The 13,533-nt window shown below is 47.0% G+C and overlaps 1 protein-coding gene across 1 annotated transcript; it reads left to right on the top strand.

Annotated features, from left to right (window-relative positions):
- Positions 1-2,027: 2,027 nt before the first annotated feature.
- Positions 2,028-8,005, top strand: MRPS15 (mitochondrial ribosomal protein S15). Its single transcript, XM_083454642.1, has 8 exons — positions 2,028-2,197; positions 4,045-4,107; positions 4,623-4,698; positions 5,001-5,049; positions 5,309-5,393; positions 6,154-6,212; positions 6,936-7,127; positions 7,796-8,005. Exons 1-8 carry the CDS (start codon positions 2,086-2,088, stop codon positions 7,919-7,921), a joined length of 762 nt encoding a protein of 253 aa, XP_083310768.1. The 5' UTR covers positions 2,028-2,085; the 3' UTR covers positions 7,922-8,005.
- Positions 8,006-13,533: the final 5,528 nt, after the last annotated feature.

A 13,533-nucleotide genomic window follows, 5' to 3' on the forward strand; every position in this document is an offset into this window, starting at 1 on the left:
CTCATGCAGAGATTGCAGACAAGAATTGGCTGCAGCCCCTATCCCATCTTTTTTGTTGGGTGGAAAGTCAGCACATGATCCCTAAAGAACTTCCTAGGAACTTTGGAAGATGCGGGTCTCATAGTTCTGTGGCAATCTGTGGTGGTGCACCAGGGGGTAGGGAGCATCATCTATTATTTTCTAGCTTTTCCTTCATATTCTATCAGTGCATCTGCAAACCAACCCAAGCAGTTGCTCAGGGGCAGCTGCATTTTTCAGGGCCCCAATGAAGAAGAGTGGAATCAAAGCGTGCTCCACTTCAGGGCACTTTGCAAGGTCACAGAAGGTGCTGGTGGGAGAGTGTGAACCCTCTTACTCAGATCACATGCAAACCTTTAAGGCAGTTGCAGTCCTCCAGAAGGGATGGGAGAGAAATTTGGTTTGCGTTTAAAGGTGACACTGCCATATTTGCACTTCCTGAAACAACATAAAATTTCAAATACAGCTATCCTTCTGAATTCACACTTATCCAAATTTTTAAATGCAGTTCTCCAATCAAGCAAGGATTACAAAAGTGAATATTTTAGGGGGAAATTGAGCATAAAAATCAATATATTAGTATTCAAAAAATTACTTTTAAAAGTGGTTGAAAATGCAACAGCACAAAATAAATACGAAAAATGTAAGTCAAAATCCAGGATAGCTTGGCCAGACACATACATTTTAAAAGGCATTTAAAAGTCATTGGAGCTTTAATTAACATTAGAACTGAACTAGCTCACTATAAATAGAGCTTGCATACAGGGAAGGGCATTACTGCACCAAGACTATATGACACCTCTGTTTTAATTCCCCTTTCACTACCTGCAAATAAGTGTATTGGCAGTGCTAAAGGAGTTTAGTGTGGAAACAACCCCAGAGTTCCTTTAAAGGTAAGTCAAGGGTCCCTCACCAACCAGCCACTGAACAGGTCACAAAAATATTATTCCCACAATTAAAGGGAGACCCTTAGCTTTGCTGGTGCAGCACCTCTTGGGGGCACCTAAGATTCCTAGTTCACCCTACACCATCTCTGATTAAAATCATTTTGGATTTAAAAAGCAATGCATATGTCACATCTGCTACAAAATAATGGTTGATGGACACAATCCCAGTCAAGTACACCAATCTGCAAATGTTTTTGGTGTAGCTGTCTCAGGCTGATGGGAGTTGTAGTCCAAAACATCTGACAGGCACCAATATGGGGGAGGTTGATGTCTGTAGAGAACCCTGAGCTGACTGGCAGCTCCCAGCTACTAGGGAGGACCCACAGCTTCGTGGTGGTGGAGCATACTGAAGCTGTGATGGAAGTTATGGGAACCTTTCTCTTTGCTTTCAGCCTACTCAGATTAAAGAGCATCTGTTCGATATATGATTTATGATTTCTACTCCGGTGGGGAGTTTCCCTTCGACAAAGTGTAGGATCATGGCAATGAAAATAATAAATAGAGTTGGGACGATAACACAACCCTGTTTAACACTTGATCCCACTGTGAATGATTCACTTTGAGAGCCATTGTTATCTGCAATGGTTGCTGTCATCATGGAGGAGCCAAAGGATGTTCACCAGAAACCTATGACCTCACTGTGGAAGGACGTGTGGATCCAGAATTGGTCACTTACAGACTGTTAAGACCGTGTTCATGGAATACAATCTTACTCGGCTACGAATAAGAAGAAGGAGAAGGAGGTGGTGGAGCCCTTTTTGCATCATGCAGAAAGTCCCAGCGCCAGCTCCAGCCCCAGCAGGCATCTCCAGATCAAAGAGAGCTGCTGCCAGCCAGAGCAGGCAACGCTGGCCTAGGCAGCCCAAGTGAGCAAGCTCTGCCAAGCACTGAAGTCGCTCCCACTGAGCCATCTCGCAGGCAGCCCGCGCTCGGCATCAGAACAAAAGCAGGCTGGGAGCGGAGGCTGCCATTCATCACCTGAGGGGCGGGCTTCACCCTCTTCTTTTACCTTCCATTGGCTCCGGCGCGCAGGGTATCAATCGATGCTCTCGGTGCTCCCGCGGGGACCTGGCCTGTGACGCACCAAGATGGCGGCGCCCACGAACTAAGCCGGGAGAGAATGTGGCTGGTGTTGTTCAGGGGAGTCTCGGCGGCGGGGGCTGCCGCACTGCGCGGATGGAGCTGCCTCGGCTCGAACGTGGCAGCGGCGGCGGCGGGTCGGGGATCACTGCGTAAGGAGCTCGGGGTTGAGTAATTCGGAGCGCGCGCGTAGCTAGTCCCGTGCACACTGCCTCTGCTTCGGATTAGATACGGGCCTCCCCCTACCTGGCACCTTGGGGTGCAGCTCCCATTCAGTCCGAGACAGCACAGTCGGGCGGAGCTCAAGGGAACGCGGCCACGCTGTTTGGGGGGTTAGCGGGAATTTCAGTGCAGAACACCGGGAAGGCACCAGGTTGGGGGAAATGGATTCACACCGTCCCTGTCTCTGCAAGTGACAGAAAGCCCCTTTCCACAGGGTGCCTTCCAAACTGCTTGCAAAAGTCACGTTGCATCTCATCAAAATAGAATTAAAGGGGGACCCGGGTGGCCTCATTGTCCAAGAGCGTGAATATGATTGGGAGTCAATCTGCTTTAAGGCACCTGGGGGAGGTGGCTAAAATGCACTGAAGACCCATAGACGAACACATCTATGCATGTTCTTTGTTGGTGTAATAGGAGCAGAAGGCAGGACATGGGGAGGGGGTTGACCATTCTGGTAATTACCTTGCAGTGTGGCAGACACCTTCCACCATTCCACTTATTTATTTATTTTATTATTACATTTATATTCCACCTTTTCCCAAGGAGCTAAAGGTGCTGTACAGTGGTACCTCGGGTTAAGTACTTAATTCATTCTGGAGGTCCATTCTTAACCTGAAACTGTTCTTAACCTGAAGCACCACTTTAGCTAATGGGGCCTCCTGCTGCTGCCACGCCGCCGGAGCACAATTTTTATTCTCATCCTGAAGCAAAGTTCTTAACCTGAGGTACTATTTCTAGGTTAGCGGAGTCTGTAACCTGGAGCGTCTGTAACCTGAAGCGTATGTAACCTGAGGTACCACTGTACCCACCTTTTGCCCCTCTCCATTTTATCCTCATAACAACCCTGTGAAGTAGACAAAATGACTGGCCCAAGGTCAGTCTTCATGACTAGTCATGACTAGTGGGCTTCATGACTAAGTGGGGATTTAAACACTGGTCTCCCAGGTCCTAGTCTGACACTAACCACTGTGCCACACTGGCATCTGGTGGATGGAGATGGAGCTTCCCAGCAGTGAGGGCTGCTTTGGTGTCTCTGTGGCTCTGTCCCATGTTCTTGCATCACTTGTCATCTTCCATGTGCCAAGGCCTCTCACTCCATCTCTCTCCTCACCTATTAAATGCAACATCAAGCTCACAACCAAGGAGGCAGTAGAGTGGGCTGTTTCCTCCGTTCCTGGTCTTAATACACTAAACAATCTTGCTTACGGCCTTGGATTGTGAAAAGAATATGGTGACTAAGAAGTTTCTGTTGTATGTCAAAAGAACTTGTTTACATGTCCCTTGCATTGGAAGCCATTTCCTCTTTCCCTGTAGTGGAACCTCTACTTGAACTGGAAACTGCATGACACTACTGAACTTAGAATAGAAAAGAATATGCAAAGGATTTTGCTGTTAGAGATCTTCCCTCGCCCAATGCCCAAAATGTGACTTTTGGTCACATCTAGCAACCTGAGCAATTGCAGCAGCCTTGTTGGGGGTGAAAGGCAGAGCAACTTACTCTTTCTCTGCTCATGCATTGCACACATTTATTGGCTGTGGGGCAGAAAACAGAATGCTTTCTTCAAATATGAAATGTTCTGTCTACTTATGAGCCTAAAAATTGCTTCTCCACAGATTGTTCTCAGACTGGAAGAGCTGTTTAATCTCCCCAAAAACCAAGAGAGAGAAGTGATGTGCCTAATTACTTCCAAGGAGCAAAATGCTAATATGCTGTTGTGTTATTGTATTGCATTGATGTGGCTCAAGTGTAACCCCTGCTGCTTTTCTGTCCTTTTAGATAAGAGCCCCCTCCTTCAAACAGCCAGGGATTATGCCAGGCCTGTCCGTAGAAAAAAGCAAGGTTTGTATTACATTCTCATTGTTGTAAGCAGTTGGTCCGCTAAGGCTGTCACCTGAACTGTTTGAGATTCCAGTTTTGAGGGAGTTTCATGACTGTACTGGATATTATGGGTCTGAGTCTCTGTCTCTTACCCCATTTCCTAATACATTGAAATGGAAAATAAAATTGATTAGATTTTTTTTTACAATTAAGCAGCACACAAGTTCTGTTAAATAAAAAAGGGTGATTGGACATGTTAAGATACACCACTTGCTACATGTTCTGTTGGCCCAGGTGAACCAACTTCCTGCTGGCTTGTGAGTCACCATGTTTTGCAACTGGAGTCCCTCTTTAGCTTCCACAATGTACTTCCCTCTCTTTACCTACTGAGAGATGCCAAGAGCTTCTCTTTTAGACACCAGCTCATGTGTTCCCACCAATACTTGGCTGACTACTGTTAGAAAAAAGTATTCTGTACTAGAGAGAACTAGCAAGGCAGCTGCTGTGCTCTCATTGCTGTGTTGCTGTTGTTGCAGAAATCCCCAGCCATTTGGATGATCTGCCTCCCGCAATGCTGAAGAAACCTTATGCCAACATCCCAGTTATAGACAAGTAAGGTTTGAGAGGACCAGGGAAGGACTGTGAGTTTCATGAAAAGGGGCTTCATGGAGGAAACAGCAAGTCTGCCACATTGGGCTGCCCTTTAGGGGCCCCCAAAATGCAACCACTTAAGCCTCATTTTATTGACTGGGCTCTTCAGATGATGGGGGAGGTCCTAAATTAGTGTTCCTATAACTTACATTTAATTCTGAATATCTAACATGGCTCCCTTGATTTCTAATCTCTCAAAGCTGTTCCCCAAATGTTAAGCAATTCGGGGACAAGTAATCAAAGGACTCTCTGTTTTCCTGCAGGGTAGATGATGTTGTGAGAAGATTGCTGTCTCTGGAAATGGCAAGCCAGGTCAGTGTTCTCCTACATGGGTAAATTAGGATTGGGGGCAAGTCTTCCTTCATTCCCCCACTCTTCCATGCTTTACCATTAAAAAAGCCATAAAAACAGAATTTCTGCCTTTTCTGTAGCCAGGCAGGTTTGCTGTTGGCATTGTAAGCAAACAATGGCCTGCCATTCCTGCATAGTGGAGTAGGGTTGAGTGACTATTAGTCATCTAGTTGTATGAGTATCTAGTTGAATTAATTTTGTCTTCCCCTTCTGCATGCAGAAGGAGAAAGTGAAAATCAAGAAACAGCAGCTAGCAGACCAAGTCCGGAAGTCCCCAACTGACACTAGCTCCTTAGAGGTCCAAGGTAAGCAGAAAAATATGTCCCAAGAGAAAAGCTGCTGCCTCCTGTTTCCTTTGCTGTCATCCTGTCATTCATAGAATCATAGAATCATAGAATCAAGGGATACATAGCAGAAAATGGAGCTGTGAAAGGGTACATCTGGAAACAGAGATCCAACTGGATCCTACTTGGCAAAGGCCAGTGTTGGACAGAGTTGCGGCAGGATGCTCTCTTAATGTTGAGAGACATTTCCTTCTATATAGAGAACATGCCAGATCTGCTTATGTGCTTTCCCTTCCTGTATAAAAGAGCTGGAGCCAAATGGAGCTGGTCTCTCAGCAGAGCAGGTGGAGTGGTCATGATTCTCTTTTTACGCTATACCAAGGTGGAGAACCTACAGACACTGAAGTGTTCTTGGACCCCTGACCATTGACCATGCTGACTGGGACCGATGAGAGTTGCAGTCTAACAACACCTGGAAGGCCAACAGTGTTCTCAACCTCTGCCATATATCTACTACCAAAGTCCACGCAAGGATTTTGAAGTAGCCAGAGGGAAGACCCTTATATCTTCCAGCTATATAACATCAAACTGTCATTAGCCAAGTGCAAGCTCTAGAATAATGGAAGCACATCCAGCAGCCAGCTCTAAGTGGTCAGTTCCCTGTGTTTGCTTGCTGGTTGGCAATGTCTATGCGCAGTTTTTAAAGCAGGAATTCAGAAACATTCAAAATTGGAATAGGCACTTTGTCTCTGGCCTTTCTGACTTTCTTTTGCTCTTGCAGTTGCCTTCTTGACAGCCAGGATCCGCACGCTCCAGGAACATCTGCATATGCACACCAAGGTAACCGTCTTTGATGCAAGCACAATATATGCTGTATTCGGAGCCAGCTGATAATTTGTATTTCAGGGTGGAGCTGCTGTTGAGTGCCAACTGCTACAGCCATTGTTCAGATACAAAGCAATGTCAGTATTTCTTTCAAAGTTGGATCTTGCGCAGCACTGATTACATAAGATGTCAGAACCAAAATATAAATGCATTTTACAAAATAAAACAGTTAATATCCATAGCAGTAAATACAGAACAGTGCGGTAAAACTTTATAGTCAAGGGAAAGCCTGCATAAAAGGTGCTCCTTTTCCCGCCTCCTAAATTGCAGAGGGTGTTCCAGAGGTTGGGTGCCATCACCAAGAAGTGCCATCACCCGCTTCAAAGGTGCCTTAGATGCATAGATTCATTTGACTGAACTCGGTAGACCTAGCAAGGCCTCCTTAAGATCTTATGATTGGTTGGAGATGTACAAATGTATAAAAGAAGATAGTCTGCAAGGTATCCTGGTCCCAAGTAGTTTAGGGCTTTATATGCCAGCAGGAGAGCAAGAGAGGCTGCTCCATTTGGACTGTTGCGTCCCTTTAGACTGTTGTATATACCACCAGCTGGATCCTCACAATTTCTTATATGCTGATACTTTGTGTGATCAGCCACCTTGGAAAGATGTCCTGAGATCTGGGATATAAACAATTAATAGTAGTAGTGGTAACTAGCAACAAGTAACCCTTGTCCCCAGGACACAGTCAACCGTCGCCAGATGCTGATGGCCATAGACCGGCGGAAGATGCTGCTGAAGTACCTGCGCAACACCAAGTACGACGTCTTTGAGAAGACATGCAAGGTGCTGGACATCAAGTACGAGTTTCCCCCACTGTACTGCCGGAGAGCCACCCGGCGCTGGATCGCCAAGAAAGCCTTGTGCAACAAGGTACAGGCACCATGGCATGTTGCTGCCCAGGCATTTGGAAGCAGAGCTTCTCTTCTGTAATGGATGAGCTTGGGGGGGGGGCTGGTTCTGCTTTGTGCTCTCATCAACTGGGAGACATCTGGAGGGCACTGGGTTTGGGAAGGCTTTCTTAAAGCAATATTACTCTGTTAAATTGCCAGGCAGGCCAGCGAAACCTCCACCCTCCTCAGTGGAGCTTACCTTTGTTTTGTATTTTGCATGACCAATAGTGTTGGGGGCACATAGTGGGTAGTACTGAGGGTGTTAGCAGCCACCCTGAGCAGCACCATATAGGAGGAGTGCAGTGTTAGAATTCTGTAAGAAATAGGAGATTCTGCCTTGTGCTTGGGCCATCTAGCTAAGTATTGTCTCCAGTCACTGACTGGCAGCAGCTCTCCAGGGTTTCAGCAGGAGACTTTGCTAGCTCTATCTGGAGGTTCCACAGATTGAACCTATGAGTAAAGCAAGTGCTCTGTCACTGAGCCATGGCCCTTCCCATGAAGTAATAAACATAAACATAGTAAATGCCCATTGTCAGCTGGTATGGGGATTAGGCCACTCCTAATAGAACTATGGGATTTTGTAGTCTTGGTCTGTGCTACTGACTGCCTAACTGCCTCTCGCCTCCCTTCTTCCCATTAACCCTCTAGGTCTACCAAGAGGTACAGAAGCTGAAAGCCCCGCAGAGACTGAAGCAGCGGCAAGAGTGGCTAGAGAGAACCAGGGCCAGAGAAGCAGAGAAGCAGGCATCGCCAACTGAAGGCAGCCCAGTCTAAGCAAAACCTACCCCATGTTTGGGAGGGGGCTCATATTGAGCAACATCTTCTGAAGCTGGTAGACAATAAATGGTTTAACCACCACTGTTTCCTCTGCCTTGGGTGCACATGAAAGTGTTTGTGTGTACAGAGTCTTCTTGCTCCTATTCATATGGTTCAGAGGCCATCATCACTGGGTTAATTTAATCACTTCTAGGTTAATCATGTTAGTCTCTTGCAGCAAAAACAAAGTCTGCACCACTTCTGGAGAGAAAGGAATGCCATATTTAGGGAGCGTTTTGTTCCTGCTTCTCAAAAAGACGTAGTAGTGCAAGCCCTATCTGAAACTAGTGATGAGGAACCTCCAGCCCATGAGGGACCTAATTAGGCCTGTTTGCTTTGCAAACCATTCCTACTTGTCCATCACTGGATGTCACATGAGGTCAGCCAGGACAGCAGGTAAAATCCTGGGGCCAAATTGAAAAGGAAGCTTCAAAAATGCACTCTTAATGTACACTCCCAATGCTTTTTTTCCAGCAGCAGTTGTAGTTCAGCACTTTTTGAATTTGGTGCCTTTGGGTAACATAGGATGCCATCAGCTGAGCTTTGCTTCAGAGGCACAGTATTACAGTGGGTCAAGTCCTTTCCTGGTCGTCATTATTAGAAAGTAGCGCTGCATGATTTTTCATTGTTGTTTCGCCTTATGGCCTCTGGCTTGTGGGTGTCACAGAGCTGATGCTCTTCAATCTGTATGAAGTTGCTGGGATCAGTCGTTTGGAGGTTTGGGGTGTAATTTCACCAATGCACAGATGACCTGCATCTCTGTCTCTCTTCTGCCTAAGAATCTCAGGGAGGCAGCAGCATTAACCATCAGATGCCTGGACGCAGTACTGAGATGGATAAGGGAACTAGGTGAAACTTAAACCAGGAAAGGAAGAGGTTTTGTGGGTTGGGATGCTGGTGTTGGATACTGGTGTAAAGCCTGTCCTGGATGGAATTACACTATCCTTGAACAACCATCTTTCAAGCAGGTCTGAAGCTGAATGACCACCACCTGGAGGTAGTTCTCATATACCTCAGGTCCAGAGAAGTATTCAGGGTGGGCCACACACAGCTACTCCTTTCAAGATGACCGGTGCCACTCCTTCCTGCATTCACCACCCCAGCCCCACCCAGTCAGTTCCCTCTTGCTAACTCTCAGAAGCCATGATGGATGAGGGTTCAGAGTACAGGCAGTTGACCAGGTGCCTTCAAGCATCTTGTCCACATCATCAGGGCTGCAACAACTGTAACTGATCCCAACCAGAACAGACAGTGCTCTGGATGCCTCCATTGGGATTCTACTAATGTCTAGTTAGAACAAATGTGAGCAACTTTATCCTGGAAATGCCTTGCAAGCCTGTCACAGCAGGCCTATGAGGAGTCCAGCCACTTTTCCCTTCAGGGTAGGTTTAGTTAGCCTATTTCACCACTCAGAATGATTCCAAATGGCTACTTGGGGACAGCTTTTACCAAAGGTGTCATGGTAAACGCCCTGGGAACCAATGTCCCCACTGTGGAAGGACGTGCGGATCCAGAATTGGCCTCCACAGTCACTTACGGACTCACTGTTAAAAAGTGTTTATGGAAGACAATCTTACTCGGCTGCAAGTGATCACCAAAGAAGAAGAAGAGGGTGCTGGAGTGATTCCTTTGGTATATGACACCTCTGTTTTAATTCCCCTTTCACTACCTGTAAATAAGTGTATTGGCAGTGCTAAAGGATTTTAGTGTGGAAACAACCCCAGAGTTCCTTTAAAGGTAAGTCAAGGGTCCCTCACCAACCAGCCACTGAACAGGTCACAAAAATATTATTCCCACAATTAAAGGGAGACCCTTAGCTTTGCTGGTGCAGCACCTCTTGGGGGCACCTAAGATTCCTGGTTCAGCCTACACCATCTCTGATTAAAATCATTTTGGATTTAAAAAGCAATGCATATGTCACATCTGCTACAAAATAATGGTTGATGTACACAATCCCAGTCAAGTACACCAATCTGCAAATGTTTTTGGTGTAGCTGTCTCAGGCTGATGGGAGTTGTAGTCCAAAACATCTGACAGGCACCAATTTGGGGGAGGTTTTAACAGGGACAAATGTCAGGTTCTACACTTAAGCAGAAAGAACCAGCTACGTGAATATAAGACTGGGGAGACCTGCAGTGGAACGGACTCCTTCATTGGTAGTCTTTAAGCAGAGGTTGGATGGCCATCTGTCATTGATGTTTTAGTTGCGATTCCTGCATTCCAGTGTTTTGGACTAGATGACCCTCGAAGTCTCTTCCAACTCTACAATTCTAAGATTATTTGATTCTATGAACAAATAGGGTCAGCTGAGAAACCAGCAACTTTGGGTGCTTTCTTGCCTTGAACTATTTCCCTGTCTGCTGGCCTTTGTAACTAAGAAGTGCCTGAGTTTGTCTTTCTCCTCCTTCCTCCAATTTCTTTTCCATTTTCTGTCATGTCCCAGATTGTCCTCAGCTGACAATCTTATTGCTGATTTCTGTAAGCCAATCATACAGCCTTTTTACCTGAAGAGGGGGGTGAAGACACCATGACAGCGTGAACAACCTCCTGAACAAAGTCTCGCCACTAAAAGGGGGGGGGGGTTACATTTCCACTCTAACTTCACCAGGCCTTACAGTCCTCTGCTTCCTGCTTACCATTTCCCCATTGCTCAAATACACATGTGGCCTGACCACAAGGAACTGAAGTCTTGAGTTTGCCTTGCAAAACATTTGTCGCTGCCATTCAGATTTGCCTTTTTGAGGTGGTTTCTGAGCCGCCAGTGGCCTTAGCTCTAGCTATGTCCCAGCCTGTGACCTGCCAGCCAGTTGCCACAGTCTCACCTTTGACCCTGTCCTCAGAAGGCAGCTGGAGCAGTGGGAGGTATGACTGCTGTTCAGACTGCCCCATGTGTAAGTAAACATCTGCCTGTATTTTAGCCAATGGAAATGAATTTTATATAAGATGGAGGAAAGCTGCTGTGGGTTATTGTAGACTGACTCCCCTCCTTAACACATTTCCCAGATATTTGTCCAATGATTCCCATGTTGCTTCCAGGTTAATGTGTTTAAAAGTTGCCACCTGTTGCAATGTAGACTTGCAGCCGTTGTACCTCAAGGCTCTTTGTGAAAAGAAGCTAAGTTGTGGGGTTCTTTAGATTCGGAAAGCATGGAAAGCCATGCCCACCACCTTGAGTTGTTTGGAGGAAAAGGTGGAATAGAAATGCAATAAATAAATAAACATTTGAGGGGATTCAGTAAGCAATTGCAAAATACAGAAAACATTTTGCTTGCAGATGTTGAGATGCCCAGTTCCTTACACTGTGCCCAAGGGAACTTTTACCATTTTCTTTGAGTGGCAGAATCTCTACTATACCTGACAACTGCCTTTGGAAGCCTTTGCCTTATGGCATGGAGGGAGGGGGTTCTCAAGAAGTGCAAGTCCAGTGCCCCCTTAGTGCTCAGAACTAGCTCCATGGGTCTTTGGATCCAGGGCAACCTCAGAGTAGGTCCTAGAGTGACCCTATATCTATGTGGCTGTTTTGGTTTGCAGGAGTGTGGGATGTTCGCTTCCTGTATCCAAATCTAACAGCATAAAAATGTGTGATATTATTTTAAAATCAAGAGAGCTTCAGCTTGCTGTTTTCTTCCTTCACTTGGCTTTCACAAACAGTTATTATGTCCTTAATTTTAAAGACTATTAAAGTTTATGTTTGTGAACTGGTCTGAGTGTTTGTGTGCACACCTGCTGTCTAACCCTTAACCATGAAGGAACCGCACAGGGTGCAAAAAGCACAGTTAGCAGGAATTATATTTTAAGAAGGGCAGAGTTAGGGTTACTGATTCCCTTTCACTGAAGTTTGCCTCCTCACCTGTGTATTTCATTTGGGCAGGTTGTGTTGGGCTTCTCTGCCCGGCAATCCTAGCCTGTTACGTGTCACGCAAATACGGGGAGAACTGTTGCCTCGGACTGGTGCCTGGTGGCTTGACAGCACTGCGGACTCACATGCGGCTCTCCTATGGCATTCCGGTAACACTTTCCTCCACCACATTTTGTGTTGTTGTACACTCTGTTCCCCCAGTAGATGTGCTCTTACTCATTGATCAGCAGGGGTCTGGAGTGTGAAAGAAACAGATGAAATGTGCATCATCCAAGAAATGATTTATTTCTACACAACTTGTTTGTAGTCCTCTACAGCAGTGGATTGGTGAGTTCCTGAGATAAATGCAGCCCTCTATGCGACAGAGTGGTGCTTGGGACAATTAGTTGCTTGCTGGCCTTTGCTGTCACCTTCCCTATGTTCCCTTGGATGCAAGGGCATTACTGGGTTCTTAAAATTCTCAGGGCACAAATTTGGGCAAATTGAGATGGTGGGGGGTGGGTTTAAACCACACTGCACTTAGTAGTGTGCCCAACTACCCTTTAAGCCAGAGGTGGGGCAGCTGCAGCCAGGGCCGTCTTACCCATTAGGGTTAGTGGCGCCCTGCGCCACGGCGCCAGCCCATCGGGGCACCCAGCAGTGGGAGTTCGGGACCAACCAGGAACAGCTGCGAGGGCATGCTGGGCAGCGGCGGCTCTTCCTAGGGTCAGCTGCGCTCTCTCGCTTCCGGCCTTGGAGAGGAGGCAGCGGTGGTGGCGCGCAAAGCTACGCAGCACCCTTCTCGCTCCTGCCCGCCCCGCGGCAGTAGTGGGACTACTGAGGAAGCCTGCACGGCAAGCAAGCCTCGAGCTGACCAGTGCAGGGGGCGGGGGCAGGGGGAGGGGTGCCGAGAACATCACCCGCCACCCCTTCCATTGAGGAAAAGGGTGGAGGAAGGATTCATTCAGATTTGGGGCGGTGGGAGGGGACAGCTATGGGGGGGTGCACTACCATTAGGACTCAGTTCAGAGGTAATGATGGACTCGAGAGTGTGCTCTCCGTGCAGTTAGTGGTTAAAAACAAACAAACACCAACAAAAAGTCCTTTAAAGACGGGGGCGGGTTTTAAGGTCCTAATAGATTCAGCAGGGCGCCGCCGCCCCCCCCCCCCTTTAAAAAGGTTGACAACTCTGGGAAATGGGGGCGGCAGAGGGATTTTTGCACCACGGAGCCAGATATGCTTAAGACGGTCCTGGCTGTTGCTCTCCAGATGTTGTTGGACTCCAACTCCCTTCAGACCCAGTCAGCATGGCTAGTGGTTAGGGATGATGAGAGTTGTTGTGCAACAACTTATGGAGGGCAACGTGTTCCCACCCTTGTGGTAAACAATGCTTTCTTTAAAAATGAAAGATTTAAATAAGAGAGGGTGGAAAGGACAAAGAGAAAGGACCTGGGACTCAGGGAGGGGCCACCCCTTAACATCAAGGGCAGATAGCAGCAAAGAGGCATCATGCAAATGAGGGATTGCTCCTCTGTTTTGCAAACTATGTCTCTTAGGAACATAGGAAGCTGCCTTATACTGAATCTGACCATTGGGTCCATCTAGCTTAGTACTGTCTACACTGACTGGCAGCTGCTGTACAGGGCTTCAGGCTGAAGACATTCCCAGCCCTACCTGGAGTTGCTGGGGATTGAACCTGGGACTTTTGCATGCAAAGACAATGCTCTACCAC

Source organism: Podarcis tiliguerta, assembly GCF_965153285.1.
Source record: "Podarcis tiliguerta genome assembly, chromosome: 8".
Taxonomy (NCBI): domain Eukaryota; kingdom Metazoa; phylum Chordata; class Lepidosauria; order Squamata; family Lacertidae; genus Podarcis; species Podarcis tiliguerta.

What these genes read in the sequence shown, in the direction of transcription:
- MRPS15 (XM_083454642.1), top strand. Translation starts at nt 2,086, where the DNA reads ATGTGGCTGGTGTTGTTCAGGGGAGTCTCGGCGGCGGGGGCTGCCGCA. An exon ending in ATCTGCATATGCACACCAAG is followed by an intron (nt 6,213 to 6,935) that starts GTAACCGTCTTT and finishes CCTTGTCCCCAG; the next exon opens with GACACAGTCAACCGTCGCCA. An exon ending in AGAAAGCCTTGTGCAACAAG is followed by an intron (nt 7,128 to 7,795) that starts GTACAGGCACCA and finishes TTAACCCTCTAG; the next exon opens with GTCTACCAAGAGGTACAGAA.